This window comes from Euwallacea fornicatus, chromosome 1, assembly GCF_040115645.1.
Source record: "Euwallacea fornicatus isolate EFF26 chromosome 1, ASM4011564v1, whole genome shotgun sequence".
NCBI lineage: Eukaryota > Metazoa > Arthropoda > Insecta > Coleoptera > Curculionidae > Euwallacea > Euwallacea fornicatus.
Window position 1 is genome coordinate 1,937,379 of NC_089541.1, and position 19,926 is coordinate 1,957,304.

Here is a 19,926-nt window from a genome sequence, read left to right on the forward strand (position 1 = left end):
GGTCTACCATTTTCTCATTTTCTTTCAACACTGCTAGTTAAAATTGTTTAATTTCACAACATAATTTAAAGTGTGGCGAAATTGCGATTCCAGCACTTCAATGTGATGAAATTTTCCACGAAACTCTTGAAGACCAATTTGAATTTCAAAGGCCCATTCTCCATTTATAAATTTTCCATTCCGAAAATAAGACTTAACCATAAAGGCTTTTTATCTGAACGTAAACACTATTTTTAGCACTCAAGAAACTTTAACAAACTAACACACAAGTTCGTGAAGCCTTGAAAAAAACTAGTTTTTGCTAAAATCCAACAAATAATAAATGTAAATGGAGTTGCATTTAAGTGAGGTTATGTTTATTTGCTTATGTTCGAGATTACGTAGAACAACATATCAAAAATATACCGACTCCGTGTCAAATAATTCCAAACCCTAATTAACCGGAATTTTTTTAAAACGCACAGTACATAATACTAAACACAGTACATGATACTAAGGTTATTACATAATTGAAACATCGTCGAGGATGTAATAAAATACAAAATCAGTTTGTATTCTTATCCGTACAGTAATTTGGTGACTATCATTGCAGTCTTACTCTCTTTCACTTTCCATTTGAATTAGACTGTTTCGGCAAAATATAAACATACCTCCTGTTTTCTGTTCTGAACCACCACAAACTGTCCACATTCATAAATTTTGTCAAAATTTTATTAATAAATAGTTTTATTGTTTGTATCAAAACGAAAAATATAATAAACCTTTAACCTAATATCAACTACATTTTCACATTTGTGATTTTTCTTCTTCGTAATAGAGTACAAGATAATTGGGTGTTTAATGATTTTAGGCAACCTAACATATGCGAAATTAAGAGTACATTTCACGCATTCTTATGAAAATTAGGGTTTAAATAATTGTCTTTTTACGTGTTGGTCATAAAATGTTTGATAAGGGCAAAAGACCAGAAAACAGAAACAATAAAAATATCGACAAAATGCTCTTTGATTAAACATTATATGTTTTAACTTAAAGTATTGCTGGTTGCATCTTTTCTTCTGTACTCTCAGTAAAAATCATACATTTTACCGCCAGACGCTATCCGCGTTTCGTTAACGAAGTGGCACCAAACTTAGTGATATTCATACAGTCTTATTTTTTAGAAAATCCACGGATAATATGAAAATGACTTTAAGAAAATTAAACATATTTATATTTGTACTATTTAATGTCAATATTTAGCTTAATTTTTGTAGAATTTATAGTGATTTTGCGTATACATTTGAATATTTCTATGTTGTTTGCTTTTTCATATCTTAAGTTGATGTTAATCTAAATGTGCAAATTGCGGCAATAACTAAATTTGTTCGTGGGAAGTAGGCTTAGAAATAGAAGCGCGCGCGGTGCTGGCATGACCGGCGAAATTTAGATTGATGACGCAAACTTTCCCTCCCCGTGAATCAGCATAGGTCACAAGAATGGAGAAAAAAAGAAAAGAAATAAAAGAAGCTTAATCGCACACTCGAGGTCGGCACCCAGACGAAGGAGAATGCGTGCCGGGCGACGTTGCCAAACACTCTGTTCCATGTCTTGAACTAACACTTTAGTAATGTCAAACATTTAAAGTTTTCCTTTAATTGGCTTAAAATGGATTTTCACTTTATGTTTCATTCTGCTTGAGGTATTTTAGTTGTGTGCAACGGTGGCCTAAAACGATTTTCTCAGTATGGAAGATGTAAAAAATCTGACAAAATGGCCACTAAAAGCTATTTGCGTCAATCAAACACTTAATAAAATATTATAAGAAAATCAAATGTCAGCGCAAAAACTCAGCCATTTTGCCTGACTGTACTTAGCGTAACTCTCAAATTTAAGCGAAAAAATCGACGTGACAACAGCGTAATCTTCAAACTTTTATTCATCATATCAGGTCTACGTCTACACTGTGAGTCTCCTGCCTTTTGCGACTGGCCAGACGGCAACGCTCTTTTGTTTTTTGTGCACGCGCGTTCTCCTGATTTTATTTCGTTCGAGCCGGCGCGCGCGACGTTCATTTGTTCCCATCACGGCTGCTCAATCATCACCATCACCATGTCTCAAGAAACCGAAACAGTCAATGGAGCTCCTGAGACGCCGCAGCCTGAAGAGGCTCAGAAACAGGGTTCAGAAGAGCATCAGGTGAGCTCATCAAGCGACCAACCGGTCGTGCAAGAAGATGCGTGCATCTTAAAGTCGCCAAAAAGCCCTGTAAGTGAAGCCACTGAGAGCTTTCTTGAGAACGAGAAAGCTGCATATGAATCTGAGGAAACTCCTAAAGTTGCCTCAGAAGTGATCCCCGCCCTAGAGCCGGACTCAACTTTCAAAATCAACAGTAAACCTGCTGAAAATGGCCAAACACCAGAAATAGCTCCTCCGCAAGTGGTGGAGGTCTCCCTGTATTCTGAATCAGTGGAGGTTGACTCTTCTGAGTCGGCGGAGGAACTGAGTAACGGACATGCCGCTGAACAAGAGAAGCCTGTCAGAAACGGCAGCAGCTGCATCGAAGCTGACCTGGAACCGCCTCAGAATAATGTGAATAAGGCGTTGAACGGCACTATTGCTAGTGAGCTGGTAGCTGAGGACTATAAGCTGCCCGATGTGGTGGAGGTAAAGAAGAATTTCGAAATTTCTGAGCCTCTGGCTCACAACGCCGTCAGCGCCCCGCCTAGGAAGGTAAGTCGATGATTGCTTAGTCATTGAAAAGTTCTGCGAAATATTATTATGATTGAATCACGTCCTATCCATATGATATATGTAAACGCACATTGCACAAGGTGTCCGAATTTGAGTAAGTTTGATTGGAAAAAGGTGAATTGTATACCGGGTGTTTCGAATAGTATATGAAAAGTTGTATTTTAAAATCTTAACACAGTTACTAATATGGGAATTTCTGTAGGTAAATTAATATAATTGAGTAATGAAATCAAAAAATCATCTAATATACAGGGTGATCTGCATTAAGGAGTGAAATTCAAGCTCCTCAAAATTAATCGAAAACGTGAGCGATTAATATTAGGACATGTCTGCTTGTCATTACATCAAATCAGGAATTTTTCATCTAATTAATCACATAAAAAACTACACTCTATTAGAAACTCATTGGCGTACTTCACATGACTGATTTAGGATTTAAAAACGTCCAAAAAATCCTTAATGCTGTTTTCGTAGATGTAGATAATTAGTAGACGGGACGTCACTGATGTTTTTCATCTAACCATGGCCAGTATTTTTCTACTGATTACCGTTTCATATAAAACTATGTTGAAAATTCCTTGTTGTACTCAGAGATTTTTCCTTTAACGAATATCCGAAAAATTGCTTAGAAATTTACGTATCTCCTGCTCTGAAAATGTATAATTACTTTCAGACACGTGGTATTCACATCGGATTAATATGGCTACATATGTGCAACCTCCGATACGATGATTTCAGAATCACGACCATAATTTTTTTTTATTGCTGCAACCTTGTTGGTATTATTTTGGTACCACATTTCATTTCATCCTTTGAAACTACACCTGATTTGAATACATTTATTTTGCCCCCATATTGACCTTGGCTCGAGTCGTTGAAACATGCCTAGTGCAAGCAACCCACATACTGCGGCCTCCGGAATGGCCAGATATGAGGCTGCCGGAGAAAACTGAGAAGACAGCTTTTACTCCTCTTCGTTTAAAAAAAGGTCTAATTATGCCGAGAGATGCACAACCATATCAGATGCGTGCTCGGAATAAAAAGAAAGTTATTTACGAGATATCTACATTCCCAATGGTAATTCCTTATCGATAAATTATTTTGTATTTCATGGAGTCTCAACAAACAAACAAATCGGCGTTTTGCATCCCGTATAAGGAGATTTGTGTATTGTATATATCTCTGGGGTTAATTCGGGCTTTATCGGTTAATAGATGGTTTCCTGTGTTCCGGTAATCGTTTCCGCTGATGTATAAAACGTTGATAAATCTAATTATTTTTGGTAGTAATAATAGGTGGTATTAGTTGTAAAGATGTGGAGAAAAAAATGTATTTCTGCACATCCTTTATCATCTATTTTGATAATCTTCTATTAATCTTCCTTTATTGCTATAGTATGTATTTTTAAAGAAAAAAACGCCTGTTGATGCCGAGAACTGAATTTTTCCTTTCAGTTGGTTAATCATGCATATTCCCCATTATCCCATTCTACAAGTGCCTGACGGGATTACATCAGCTTCTATTGAAATTAAGACCTTAATAACTCATCCGAAATCACATAATTAACCAGATTTAACGATTTATAAAAAGTAAAATGCCATAAATTATTCATGACTCTTCTGCTGATGCTAATTAAAACGAGAAAGCATTTTTTTGTCAAAGTTAAATATCGCGTGATCGCTGTTTGCAAGACAATACCGTGCTAATGCGGTTTTGAGCTATTTGCGAATGAGCACCGTAACATATTAACGACCCAGATAACAGATCACGTATCGGGTAATTCAAATTAAATGCCTGGTTAATCCCATTATTCACATAATAGGCGAAATAAATATTAATTCTGAAATATTAATCTGCAATCTATAGATGAATTATGTAATTTTGTAAATTGACTACACGTACCGCCATATTGGATCGTTCAGGGATTGACAACTTTTACGCTATACATTCCAGTGGGAATAACTAACTGGCGGCTGTGACGTATTGAAACGCGCGTTTACCGCAGCCATTTTGTGTTGATAAAATTAATTTTTCAAATTTCGATGCTTCATGCTTCCAAGTTTAACGGGCCTTGTGGAGGGCCTTGTTTATGGTTTAGTTAAAAATATCCGCCTCCATCAGCCTCTTAGGAATTCCAGCTGGAAGTTAATTATAATGCGCATTTATACCCATTTATGAGTCACTTGGAAAAGGTCCAGAAAAGGCAATTTTGTATGCTTTTATTGTTAAGTTTGGTATGTGTCTTATCAGAGTTACACCGTTAATGTTAAATTATTTACAATGGGGATTTCATGCAGCAAACCTCGTCCTCTGACGTTGTCGGCACAGATTAAGATAAACTTATTTTTAGTTCTGGGCAAATACACTTTGTAGGGCAATAAAAACGAAATTGTTTCATATCACTGTGTCGGAAAAATCCTATTTATGAATAAAAAACATCTACCAATTTTCGAGATATAATTTGGAAATTTCAGAAACTTATTTTCGCTTAGTTCGAGATTCTAAAATTCTACTTTTTCGCACAGAGCACCCTCCATATTCCTGAATATTATACTATGCCTACACCATTCATTCAACATTCCAAAGAGAAACAGTTCCTACGGCGTTGGAGGTCAAGAGTTTTGCGAAACAGCTTAATTTCTCAAGGACCCATCATTAGACGATGTTTTAACGGCGAATTCGTATCTCTCTAATGCGATTTTAAACCGTCATCTTTGATATATGGGAAAGACAAATAGAAACTGCTATTTGCTACTGTTTAATTGAAAGCCTTATATTTTCAATGGCGTGCTAATGGGGCCCAATTTGCAGATTTAGATACTGCATGCGATGGCGATTTGTGCCGCGAAACTGGGTGTTTGATTTAGTTTTCAATTACGTTTTTAATTTTTTGAAAAGTGGACTAAAAGGCAAGTAAACGTGATGAGGCAGGAACAGCAAGCGCTTCAAGTGTGGCCATGATGTTAAACTTTATTACCAAAACGAGTAATTGTTACGTCTCGTGCAGTCCCTCTTTCTTACACATGTCAAGATCGTATAAATCTCACTTCTCCTTGGAAAAAACTCGCAAGGATTCAGACGAGAAAAAATTTGCACGGCAACCTGCAATAAATTTTCATATCTGTTAATACAGTAAAACACACTTGATATCTAAGTTCATTTAACCTGCTTCTACTGATCACTTTACAACGTGGATACATAACTACGGGAAAATTTAAACTGGCCCATGCTTCGAGGATATTAAACTTCTCACAAAAACTTAATTTATTAACTAATTGTACGCTAATTAACAAATTTTAGTAATGCTCTGATTCATCATCTCACATTAACGTTACATAAGATCCTATCTCTCTCTCTCTCTCTCTTTCCTTCCCTATCTTGTTTCTACCCTGCTTTCCACTCTCCGCCCTTGTGAGAGTGTGTGATGAAGTAATACTGCCGCGGAAGAACAACACTTAGTTCGGCAACCCGTAATACACGACCATGGCTAATCATAAGGAATAACATAAAATTTGCAACCAGTGTTGCATATCCGCACTCAATTATTTAAAATTTAAAACAATTTCTCTTTTTGACGCTTTTTTGTTTTGCGTTCTTGGCTTATTCATAATTCATTTTATCTGGAATATGTGGGAAAAGCTCCAAGTTTCAATGATATCTAATCTATATTGAACCCACTAAATTAGCCATAGACCCCTCGGACTCCTTATTTGGTGGATGAACATTTTAGGTATTTCGGGTTTAAGACTGTTGTAATATCAGCAATAAACTTCATTCTTCTTATTATATAATAAAATTTAATACTTTATTATTTTCTTTAGCGCATCCCTCCTCCGCCATTCAATTTGGGAGAGTAGAATTTTCTTTCTTTGTTACTCGTGATGATATTACGTAAATCTCTTATTTTCTAGGATATGTGCATCGGTTAGGTAGTAGAAGTAAAAAAAATTAGAGTATTTCTCGTATATTTATGAATTTCTAAGAGTTTATGTAATTAACGAATTTACACGTTCAACATTGAAATAAAAGTGCAATATAGAATAGAATAATTGCGTGATTTTATGGTAATTTTAAGATATTTTTGGGACAACTTCCAAGAGGCGGAATATTTCATTTGAATATTAATGGATAAGTTGGACCCAATAAATTTTAAAATTTAAATTAATTTCAGAACAATTTCAAGTAATCGTCACAGGACATTTTTATTTGTCGCACACACTGAATCTGCATAACCGTTGCCTATATTCAGGATAACTAAACGTATTTGCGGTAATCTACAATACATTTTCATATACTTTTCTGGTACCAGGGACACTTGACATGCATCCATGATAAAAATATATCCGATTACGATTTCTAGCCATATTTAGCTACAAAAACCACATTGCTTAGGCCCCGTTGAAAGATTGCAGAACACCAGACTTAGAACAGAGCGTTCGCCAATTTCTAGGTTTAGTTACCAGGAGTTTGAAAAACCGGGCTTTAAGCTGTTTATTCATCTGGCATTTATCACCCTATTTTTAGCCCATCGAGGCCGTCGCCATCAGTATTACTGTCTCCTATCTGACACGCCATTATTCTTCTCGCCCTTATCGCCATCACCGCCATGTTTGCAACCTACTTAACATATATCTCGGAACAAAAACATATTATACTGCAACACTGCAAGATAATGATTTTTTTTTAGGGGGCCCTTTCCACCAACTTGGACGCGCAAAGTGTCAAGCAGGCCTACCAAGACGTCCGACACGACGGATCTGAAACCCAGTGGTATGCACAATCGGCACTTTCCCACATTATTGCACCATTAATTACCACATGTGTTAACTAATAATAAACAAATAACTTTCAGTTGATAGCTCATTAGACCGACATATTGCCGATTCCGATGATGTCATAATAATATCATGAGTTGTTGATACATTTTTTTTTAATAATAGGGCGGTGTTTAAGTTCGAAGGACCAACGATCGTCACTTCGGCTACTGGGACAGACTTCGGGGAATTTCGGACGCAGTTCGGAGATGACGAGCGGGCCTTCGGCTACATTCGAGTACAAACGGGAGACGAGTTGTCCAAGAGGGCCAAGTTCCTACTGGTCACGTGGGTGGGGCCTCAAGTCAGCGTACTTAAAAGGGCCAAGATGTCCACTGACAAGGCCCTCATTAAGGACATTCTTTCTGTGAGTATATTTTTTCGGTTTTAGACATGACTTAAACGTGTAATACTGTTTATTTATTCAAAACGTATGGTGCATTATTACAGAGCAAATAAATTGTGTTTACCAGGATTAACTGATAATGAAATTGCAAAAGTCGTCGTTAGAATTATCCATAGGGTCAGGACTTCTAAGATGTCTCATCCATACATATTACAAAATTTTGAACTTAAAGCAAACAAATCAGAGTGGAGGCTTGCGCCATGGGACACCTTGTAGATTCAATTCTGACACTTGAAATCAATATGCAATGCAACACAAAGTCGCGGTGTCAAGGATGTATGTTTTATAACTTTACCCACACCCTTGGATCATAAAAACAATGCCTTATTATTTGATTGCACAAGAAACGTAACATTTGTATGATGACTCGTCGGGGCCTACATCGATACCGCGATAGGAAGGAAGTCGGTTTGGAGCGGCATTTAAACGTTTTTTTCAGACGTAGATAATATTAGCTTTGTTTCACAGTGTACTCCTTTAAAGACTAGCGTACATGTCTCGTATTGCCGGAGCTACTCTGTCGGAGTAAAGCTATTGTGCGAGCCGTAAAAATTGATATTTTATTAAACTTGCTGCGTTAAACCGTTTACATAAACCCAGCGAGCATGTGCCCAAAACGAAACCAGCTCGACCAGCTCTGCCATCGTCCTGATGATCTGCGATGGCCGCCAGATGGTCTCCCCGCATTCCGCTCTTTCAAACGGGCAAAATTTCCTAAAAATCCCCACAGTCATCAGGCAGACGAGCCGCTCATCCACACACTTGTTTCTTTTTTTTTTCAGAACTTTGCAGTGGAACTCCAAACCGAGAACATCGGGGACATTAACTTGCCCAATTTCGAGGCGGTTTTGGACAGGGCTGCGGGGGCTCACTACGGCACTGGCATTCGTAGTTAGTGCAGTCATTTATTTAATTAACTGCCATGTCAAGAAAACAAAGACAATTCATACTCGCAACAAGTCTCGCCATCTAGGACTTGCATGTATGAATTGTTTTTGTAGTTAAATAATAATACGGGACCAAAAATGTATAATGTAACATTCGTGCGCCACTGGCTCGTTTGTAATATTTAATATTAATTATTATATCGGCCCTATGATAAAAAATATGTAAATGAAACTATTAATACTGTTTTAGATTTGTATGTATATTGTTGCTATAAGAAGGTCGTGTAAATATGGATGTGATTTTATATAGTTATGTATCATCACTTTTCGCTGTTATGTACGTGTGACTTATTACTATTTTTTCGTAGAATGTAGATTTTTCGTTGCTTTCATTCAATCAAATTCATGTTGTTAATAAAAAGTAGTAAAAATACAGCGAATGTTCAATTTTTCAATGTTGTTTTAGTGGTATTTAAACGGCAAAAACGGACGCGACTTCGGATAGGCACAGTACGAAAAAAGCGAATCATTTTTAGATATATTTGAGCTTAGATTTTTTTGTTTCCATTTCAGGGTGGCGGGTACTAAATTTAGTATCTAAAGATTCTTCAAATGCCATTTCTTACAGATAGTTCTTCCTATAAAGTAATAAATCCTATGGAAAAAGGAGTGCCATAGAACAGAAAAAGTACCGTTTTGGGATAGAATTGACATCGTGCGCGATAATTCCGCTTAAAAAGCAGTGGCGTAACTGGTTGATTTGAATCCCGAGTCACTTCGAGATATTAGCTCACCAACAACTTTAGAAAAAACATAAACTTTTTAGTATGGTTGATTTCTCGTTCTTACCCTGTCCCAGATTTACATTTAAGATATTCTATATTCTCCCTTTTTTTATCGTTGAGGTACTTCGTCAACCACAACACGATATCGACTTTGAAAATAGGCGTACTTAACAAAAATCTTTGGCTGATACATCTCTTATTTGCAAGTGACTAAGTCATCATTTTTATCATAGAACCGACACCTGAAACTGCAGTAAAGTGTAAAAATCAGCAGTGTTAATCATTGTTTCCGAAACATATGGAGGAGGTCATGATCGAATTCGATGATAATTATGTAAGTACTCATCGGGTTTGAGTTTGCTTATTCCTTCCAAACGAATCAATTGTGTCGAAAAATTGGATATAGCTGTTGTATAACTAGTTGCTGAACTATCACAAAAAAGCTGCCTTCACGCTGTCAGATTTACGAGATGACTCGCCGTATACAGGGAGATCGTAAGAAAACCTCAAGTGGATGACGAAATATTAGAGACGATTCTTGAATAACTTGATCTGTTAAATCGTTATTAAAAGATGTTTGATGCTAAATATTACATGGTTTAATCGCGCTCCACGGTCATTCAATTTGATCCATTAATCAATTTGATTCGAATGGGTGCATCCATCATATATGGACGTAACATTAGAGAAAATTCTTTTTCCAAATTCACTTTGTTAATGTTTATGTTGGTAGGTTTCTTATACACATTTTTGGGTCTATCTCGAAGTGACGTAACTCAAATGCTCATTTTAAACCAAGGAAAAAATCTACTTTTTTTTCCTCATTTCATATTAATATTTTTTCTGGCACGTCTTATCTAATGGTAAAAAGTATGCGGTCTTTTGACATTAATCCGGTATTCGTGCAGGAATTTTTGCTTTGCTAGTTCTCTCATCACATCCCTGTGATCCATATTATTGTTCTCCACAGACGAGAGAAGAATCATTATTAACTGCACGCTTCCCACTATAGAGAAAGTGAGTAAAATGGATTGGAAGGCTGATAATGGCATGATTCTGGAAAAGAAAATTAGAAAATGTGTGGGGAAATTGCTTTGTTTTATAAAGCAAAACGTACCTGTTACTACTTGATAAATTGAAATATAATGAACATAAGCATTTTGTCTAGGGGAGCAGGATGTTACAGAGGTGATTTATTTGACATAAATTTTTATTTTCATTTAATTTTTTGGAAAATGTGAAAGATGTCATTGGACAATGTCTATTAAATAAGAAAAAAAAATTGGTTTGTAGCTGAAAATACTATATAAAATATTGGGATATTTTTTCCCGTAATGACGTCTACAAGATGCGCAAAATTTCGAAGTTTTTAGATAGGCAAGAAATATTTCAATCTAATCATTGTCTTAATGTTTGTATGTAATTCTTGTAATAAGATAAATTTTATTTCCTTAAAGTGTTTTTTCCGTTCCAGTGACCAATTGGCAATGGTTTTTGAATAAGTATAAATGGATCGTTGGTTGAAAAATTAATTAGTTTAATGTTAAAAATCGAATAAGATTTAACTAACTCTAATCTATCTAATCAAATTTAAATATCTTTGCAATGAATTAATACTTGCTATTTAAAGTGTTTCGTTTTTATTTCTATCAGGAACCTTTTTCATCTTTTATATTCTATGCCATTTTGTTAAAAATCGGGTGATGCCATGGAAATTCATTGCTTTTTTGACTGAAAACTGAAACTTAAAATTTTTTAGACTTTAACCTCTCTCATGTGTCAAATCCTGTTGTTTTCAATGTTCCTTATACATACAGAGGCACAACAACCATTTCTATGGCACCGTCCGATTTTTAATAAGTTGGAACAGCATATAGTTAGCCATTATTTATACCCAAAAACCTCTTTTAAATCATTTAGAACGCTGCTGATCGTAGTCAGGCATAGTGCCTATATTTTATTTGTTATTGTATATAAAAGGTGTTTTTATAATAAAAAATAATGTTCCTTATCAATAAATTGATGGTAAGTTCAACGTACAAAATATTAAAAACTGCTATTTTAAAATTTATTTTTCAAGCTTCTTAATCGGTATTGCTGAAAATATTTCTCTTATAGCTTATCTTCGTGCTTTTCCACATTTTTAAAAAGTATGTTAAGGCCGCTCCGTTAGCGGAACCAGAATCTCAAGTCCATCACGGTTTTGGAAAATTCGAGGATCCTGAAGAAGATTTTATAGGAGGATTTGAGAAAGGACTTCAAGTAGGCTTCAAAGAAGAATTTGATGAAGATCCTCAAGGAAGCTTTAGAGGAGAATTTGATGAAGGTTTTCAAGAAGACTTTGGAGAAGGATTTAGGGAAGAACCTCAAGAAGATTTTGGAGGTTTTAAGGGATCACCAGAAGATTTCCGCGGTGAATTCAAAGGCACGTATTCTTATTTTAAAACCAGCCTTAAAGGTTCTGGAAATAAATAAACTGATTTTCACCATCAAAAGTATATATTGCTTTATAGGAGGATTCAGAATATAGCACAGAAGCAATAACCGCCATGGAGAAGGAGTGGACTAGGCGGACATAGTAGCTATTGATTTTAATTTTTGATTTGATTTTATTTTATTTTATACCAAAAGAATAAACCGACGGTTTATATATAGTAGAGGTACCATTTTTTTTATAAATAATTTCCTGAGTTCACTGATTCACGTTCAAACAATGGATGCTCGGATCTCCTGTAAGAATAATGCCATATGCCCATTGCTTTAAGAAATAAAACAACATTTCGTAATTTTCAAATTAAAATGTATATTGCTTAATTATAATTATGAAATAACAAACAATTCAGGGGCATAACGTGATTGTACACAACAATCGTTTTTCACTAAATGAATATACAGAGCGTCCCAAACTCGAGACACGATCTCGTTTAATACAAGCGTATTTGGGCGGTTAACCAATTTCAGTTTTAAATCTTATCGAATTTTGAACAGTTCCAGCCATATCCGAAAAATCTTCGTAGTCATTTTCCCCTGCCTCCATTTTTGAGAAAGTTTACCTTTTTAAGATATTTTTGGAGGGAATTTAGTATGCTAATAATAATTTTCAAATCTGACGTTTTGTTCCTTCAGACTTGTCACAAATTTCTTTAATGCGGACCTGGATTTTTGATTGCATACACACAGTCTGTAGTTTTGACCGTTTTGAATATCTGTGAAGTCCAAAATTTTAGAAAGACCTAAAAAAAACCTTCGAAAACGACCGAAAAATTGTAATAATTTGTACTGGATATCGTCATTACTGCCTCGTTATTAATTCAAAATCCTCTAAAAAATCTTTCAGTGAGTAAAAAGTATGAAAAGAACGTATCTGTCCTCGCAAGAAGTTTAATTGCACGGTGATAAAATTTCAACTGAACTTTTTCAGAAACCTTTAAACATATCTCGGAAAAATCCAAACTCTGGAGAAAATCACAAAACTTGAGTTTTGTAAATCATTTTCCGGGATCTCCGAATACTCACAGTATTTGCGCAATATTCAAATTACGACGTTTTGGTCCAACACAGGCAGCCTCAAGTCAACTTATTAATGGCGAAAAACAACCACGAACCTCATAAATTCCAGTTTTTTCCATTAGGAAGTCCGTAATTTTTAAAGCTGTTCTAACTGCTCAATTCTGCACCCATTTCAACGTGTATTTTTGCGGTTTCCGAAATTTCAATAGGGTAATTTCGATTTTGGGACACCTGCACCTGCACAATAATAATGAAATTATTAACGAAACTTATGATATTAATTTGATGAATATATTGATATGATCAGTTACACAAATAAATAGCAAAAAATGTTTTCATTCACAAATGGAAACTTAATAGGACTGAGCAAACTGCCTTCAAACTTCTCTGGCCTATAATTACTAATTAATGACTAATTAAACAGATATGAGTCTTGATATTATAAACATACATTACTTATATGCAACTCTTACACGTTGATAATAATCATATGTATAAACACTTATTACTTCTTTTGATTCGTTCCTTTTGGTTTAAATTCTAATCAGAAAGTAGCAGTTTTAACACAGTATGTAAAACACTCAAAGCGCTCATTTATGTGAGTAAGGTCCTCATTTTAGTACTATAAAACTCAATGCCCAGGTAACTTTATCTACCTATTTGATCTATTGACCCTAAATCTGTCTACAAAAATCAATACGTTTGGGCATTAACAAGGACAACTTTAACTTAAAAATATTTACAAATGATTGTCGGTGTAGTATGGAGTTAAAACAACATTTCCCTTTTGCAATTAACCTAATTTGGAACATTATAAGCTAATTTGGCACATTTTAATCTACCTAACAAGTGCGGAAAGTGGTGCTGTACGGCACGATGATTGCATTACCGAACCAACGATATACATCATTTTTTTATTTCAATAATTGAAATTTCATGAGATTTTTCAGTCGCTAAGTTTTCAGGGGAGTTTGCAAGTGTTGCAGTTTCCAGTTTTTACTGAAATTTCAGGGAATTCTTATCTTTCAACTTTTAGTAGTTCTTTAAATAGCCTTCGGTAAGTCATGGAATGTAATAAGAAAACAAAACGCGTTTCATTATCCGAAACAGTCGTTTTGTCAACAAAATAAAAAACCTTAAATGGATAAAAACAAGTCTGTTGTAGCCCGTTATTAAGTGCATCAGGGATGTACGCGATTTTTTAGAATTTCAATTCGCAGCAGTGTGAAATCAGAGGACTTCGATATTCAACTTAAGTAAATAGAATAAAAACGAACATAAACACTTTTTGACTCCTGTTAAAAGTTTATCAATTGCATTCCTAAGCTCGATGTTGTTGACGGTGCACCTGCATATTTTACCCGTATTATGTAGGATTATCTCCGAAAATATTTTTGTGAGTCATGGATCGAAAGAAGTGGCCAGTGCGAAATCCTGATTTAAGTTCGTTGGATTTTTTCCTCTGGGGTTACATTAAGTCGTTGGTGGCTGAAACCCCTGTAGCCACCCAAGAGGAACTATTCGAAAGCGATGGCAACCTCTCTTTTCGTGCAGTAAGATCCGAGCATCTTACAAAGGGTGCTCGCACGATTCAATGATTCAAAGAACAAATTTATGTAATCAGGTTCTGTAAACTTTATTATAATTTTGTTTGCGTTATATCTAATAAAAATAAATTAAATATTGAAGTTTTTTTTTATGTTAACGAGCTACAATTACGTTTTTAAAGAAAAGCGACCCTGCAGCCAAAACGGTTCATTTTTGACCAAGGGTTTCTTGACAAAAATTGGTTACCGCAATGTTTCATATAATTTCTTTAAGTTTGGCACAAGCTTTTTAGAACGCCATGTGTATGAAAAAAATTAATGTCTTGCGATGAAATCTTGAACTTTAACTTTGACGAAACGGAACGGAAAACAAGGCTCATTTGAAGGAACACTGGAAGGTTGCAAAAATTCGACAGTTACCCGCATAGATTAGTCATGAATTTAGTTTGGTCAGCGACAACTGATTGAATTATCTAAAATTTAGGAAGTACGAATATTGAATGGCTTTCAATACAATCTGAGACTGTTTCTTAGGTTACATCGTACTTTGACAAAATGAAAAAAAATTTTGGAAAAAGCACTTGACACCCATGACCAGCAACAGGGCGAACATTCGTGCTTTAAGTAATGCTGCCAAAGGTGTGACTACTGATTACCAAGCTTTTCCCTAAACAATAACTCTGAGTTTATTAATAAAATGTATCTTGTCGTTCGGTAGTCAAAACAAAGCTTATCAAAAGAATGTTTACTTTTATAGTTTTAATAGCACGCGTTAGATTTAAGATTAAAAATCACAATACTTTATTAAAAGTGTTAGGTAAACACAATATAACACAGACAATATTTTTGCGAGAAGGAATTATACAAGAACCAGATGACCAATGGAAAAGTATCAAACTTTCACGACTCAACGTCAGTGTCTGTGCAAAAATATTTATACGCACATATGTTCTAAAAAGTATAGACCACATGGGTGATAAGAAAATTTACAGCACGCATATCATTGTAGTGAAGAAATGTCAAATTTCCATGTCTCAATATCAATGTCTGTGTAAAAATTATGGCACGCAGATGTGCGATAATTAAATAATATACATGCACTTGTTAGGTAAATAGCTATTATAGCACGCATATCACAATGCGTGCAAAGAGTTTCTTTGCAGCAATTATGTGAAAAATAAAATTGATGTTTTCTTATTGAAATAAAGTTACATAATTCGAACCCTCAGATAGGATCAGATTTTAACGTTAATGGTATAAAATCAGCCTTTCTATAGTCGCCTTTTTAAAAATAACATCTGCGGCGTGAAGAATTGGTTTAAACTCTTATTAAGTGTATAACTAAACACAGCAGTGTTGCTCTTAAAATTCCCTATATGTACACTTTAAGCCTACTGAGACACTTAACCAATCAAACAATTTATTGAAAATAGATTTCCTACCTTCAATGACACTTAATAATAATAATAATAATATAATGGTGATGGCACTCTTAAGGCGACGGTTGTCTGTACCTGATCAAAAAGAAAAAAACAATCAAAAACTTTTATGTTGTGCTGCGGAGTCTCTCGATTTAATATGGAAACATAAAATTTCGTTTTTTTCTAGGATTAATCATTAATGGCCCGTTACGGTTCTTACTAGTTCGTAGTGCCTTTCTTCAATACTTTTCCCTTCACCGCCTCATTCTTTTACGTTTAGCCATTTCCTTTCGAGTTTTCACAGGGTTTCCATTCTACTATTGACTCCATCCGCCATTCGTTTCACATTACGGCAACATAAGCTTCGCTTAGCTAAGCCAGGCTTAAAATGTTAGATACTACACTTGACAAACAGCAACAATGGCAAAGTTGTCATATTGAGCCCGGCTTAGACAGTAAACATATGTGCGTTCAAATGGCGGATTACAAATCATAAATCACCCTTCACTTACCTCGTAAATTCAGGCATCAAACGCACATCTCGTAATCTTCCACGGAGATCAGGTTGTCGATGGTGGCTAGTTTCATGAGACTTTTTTTGAGCCTCAACGCGGGCAGACGCACTGTCGCGTTCTGGTGCCAACTCTCCTTTATCAGCTTTGCCATACCGCTTAATATCTGCGCAAGAAGTTTAAATTAAATCCTGCTTTGAAAATTGAATTAAAAAAACTAAATTAGGAAAATTCGACTTAAAACCCACCAGGTCACTGGCCCATCTGTTGGGTATGTTCGGCCGTTGTTGATCAATACACACCACCTTGCGCATGTCTTCGAAACTGGGGTCACTGGGCACTACGTCATAGAAGGGTGGCTTGTAGTCTTCAACGATGCCGTTGCTCACTACGCGTCTACAGACTTCCCAGAAGACTAAACCCAAGGAGTAGATGTCTGCGCGTCGGAATGAATCGAATTGTGTCATGCGCATCCTTAAAATTTAACATACAATCGTCTCAAAAACAGTTGGAGATAAATATATTACGTCGTTAAAATTAAAAAAGTGAAACAATTTATCTTTTTAACTCGTTATTAAACATCATTTAAGTTTGTTGCTGTTTCCAAAGTTTTTCATATTCTTGTACCTTTGACAAGTGAGATACTTACGACTCATCCAGCACTTCTGGAGGCATATATCGCTTGGTTCCCACTCTGGGATTAGATGCAATGTCCAACAAGTCCGTGGCCTGGGTGTGCATAACGGCTAGTCCGAAATCCGCGATACTACAGGTTCCATCCAGTTTCACTAAAATGTTTTTAGTCTTGATGTCGCGGTGCGCTATTGCTGGTTTTTTACCCTACATAATTTAATATATTAAAATTTTCAAAGTACGCATGTCTTGTTCAGTTATTTTATTGGTATCTATGATAACCATATAACACACATGGTTACAAAATACATACCTGGGTACCAAAAATTTCAGTGTGTAAATGCACAATTCCATTTATGATGGAGAGACAGATCAGCATTAGTTGCGGGTAGTTCAGGGTGGTGTGGTTGAGGTAGTCATAGAGACTTCCAAATTGGTGGTAGTGGGTGATGAGCCACATGTGAGTAATGGAATTGCGTGAGGCAATGTCCGAGCCTATATATCCAAGGATGTTCTCATGCCGAAGAAGGACTGTGCTAAAATACACTTTTTTTTATGGTAATGTATAATTATCATAGAATTTTAAATTTTCCGAAAAAAAAAGAATATTTTCTGGAAAAATTTATAGAAAATTTCCCAAAGTAACATACAAGGAACCCATCATCTAAAAAGGGCTATGTTACTTATTTTTCTTGAATTATTTTTATTATATTTGTCAGATTTAATGTAGTTTCACAAACCAAGAGCGGAGTAAGCATTAATTGTTCTATATTCTACAACTTAAGTGGACACTTTTACATGTAAAACTGTCAATTTAAGCAAAGATTTGACTTACAAAAGCTTAGTTATAGTTTACACAAAGAGTCCTAGGTCAATAATAATATTCCAATTCACCTGTAAATTTCAGTTTCCCTTGTCCAGCTGGCCTCATCCTTGGAATAGAAAATCTTCACAGCGATGTTCTCCCCATGCCATTGGCCCCTCCACACTTCTCCATATCTTCCCTTGCCAATGCACTCCATCAATGCAATCTGTTTGGCCATAGTGCGTTGCACCAACAATGGAAATCCTGAGCCACTGCCTGATGTCATTGTATGCTCTAGATATTCTCTGAGAGTACTGTCACCTGCTGCTGTAGCTCTCAACAATTCATCTGTGACATAGTATTGTTCAGTGTCCAATCTAATAAATAAAAAAATATGTTGAAAACCAAACTATTAATACATGAACTACCAAAACCTCACCGTGCTTCATTGCACAATCTGTTACGGTGTATCTTCTTCATACAAAACATCACCATTGTGCCAATGAGTGCTAGAATAATTATAGGTCCTAAGATAGCACCCACCATTTTTACACCATATAGGAAATTATCTGAATCCTGCCCAAATGCTTCCACCAATACTGGGGCAAGCTCAGGAAAGGTCCCATTATTACAGAAATCACCTAAAAGTAAAAAACACCAATTATACATTACTCCTTAAGTTTAAAAACATCTTGCACTCACCTTCACAACACTCTACTCTATATTGACCGCTAGCATGCCGTTTATGTTGCGTCCCAAATGAGGGTGTTTTACACAGAAACAGCAGCTGCTCAGATTTCACAGTACAGCCTCTTGAAACACTTTCAAGTCCTGAGCTTTCCCGCACCCGAGACTTCCAACACTGAACTGCATTGTAACATGTAGCTGGGTTAATACAGTGTGGAGGGTCACAAGAGTGACATTGATAATGTTTAGGGGGGTGGTGATACAAGTCATTTTGTTTGTAATATAGTAAATCATCGGAGGATGCATCTGCAGTTTCTTGGTAGTCTTCTTCTGATTCTGTAGATTCTTTCAGGGACGGTTTTTGTTGGTTGGCTAAAAGATAGTAGAATAGGTACACATGAAGGAAAAAAAGGCGCAGAAAAACACAATTACAAATGGGAATAAGGGCATGAAACATTGATTTTTGTTCAACATGAGGCACTGATAAAAATGAGAGTAAAATATTTTCCTCAGAGTTTTTTTTAGTGTGGAACTTAGAACACAATTTGCCTTGATTAGTTTCAATAAAATTCAATCCTTGAAATGCCTAAAATGGCATCTTGGGGGGGCAACTGCCCCCTTAAATAAACGCTGACACTGTACCCTTATACATGTTAATAATTACTAAATTAAAACAGTAAACGCAAATAAAAATAATAAAGAAATTATCGTTGATTTTTACCATAAGTAACTATGAAAATCACAGAGAAAATAAATAAATAACCCAATAATCTTGGTGTCGCCATGTTTGTTGTGTTAATACTGACTGCTGTCATACCGTTGTCATCGTCGATTAGATTAAGGCAGCTGACTGGCAACACCATATATAGGGCGTCTTTGATTTACGAATCGAAAAAAAATTAAAAATTTTTATTCTCAAATGTATTTTGTTACTAGAATAATTCTATACAATTTAACTTGCAACTACAAATTCGAATTTCTCCCTTAAAAATTTGGTGTCATCATGAAATCAGACTCTTTCTTGTTAATCCCAAAATTCGTTGAAAAATACAAACATACTAAAACTATATCAAATCTCTGAAAAAAATTCTCAAAAATGAAAATATAATAAGAATTTTCTTCAAAATTATTAAATGAATGTCGTTAGGAAAAAAAGGGACAAAAAAAATTGAAAGAAGCTGCTGGT

The 19,926-nt window shown here is 35.4% G+C and overlaps 2 protein-coding genes across 3 annotated transcripts; one reads left to right on the forward strand and one right to left on the reverse strand.

Annotated features, from left to right (window-relative positions):
• Positions 1-1,932: 1,932 nt before the first annotated feature.
• On the forward strand, positions 1,933-12,282 carry LOC136339445 (uncharacterized). The gene is made up of 6 exons (XM_066282719.1): positions 1,933-2,712; positions 7,421-7,503; positions 7,674-7,914; positions 8,736-11,650; positions 11,744-12,050; positions 12,139-12,282. The coding sequence occupies exons 1-4, from the start codon at positions 2,092-2,094 to the stop codon at positions 8,847-8,849; spliced, it is 1,059 nt and encodes a 352-aa protein (XP_066138816.1). The 5' UTR covers positions 1,933-2,091; the 3' UTR covers positions 8,850-11,650; positions 11,744-12,050; positions 12,139-12,282.
• Positions 12,283-12,411: 129 nt separating this feature from the next.
• On the reverse strand, positions 12,412-19,534 carry sax (saxophone). Of its 2 annotated transcripts, XM_066302028.1 has the most exons (9): positions 19,462-19,534; positions 18,756-19,112; positions 18,493-18,694; positions 18,143-18,430; positions 17,562-17,784; positions 17,265-17,455; positions 16,864-17,089; positions 16,616-16,781; positions 12,412-16,196 (listed from the first exon to the last, which is right to left on the reverse strand). In XM_066302028.1, the coding sequence occupies exons 1-8, from the start codon at positions 19,523-19,525 to the stop codon at positions 16,632-16,634; spliced, it is 1,701 nt and encodes a 566-aa protein (XP_066158125.1). In that variant the 5' UTR covers positions 19,526-19,534; the 3' UTR covers positions 12,412-16,196; positions 16,616-16,631. The 2 variants fall into 2 exon arrangements, with proteins under 2 accessions (XP_066158125.1, XP_066158115.1); XM_066302018.1 differs by lacking the exon at positions 19,462-19,534 and having other exon boundaries at positions 18,756-19,455.
• Between the last annotated feature and the right edge of the window lie 392 nt (positions 19,535-19,926).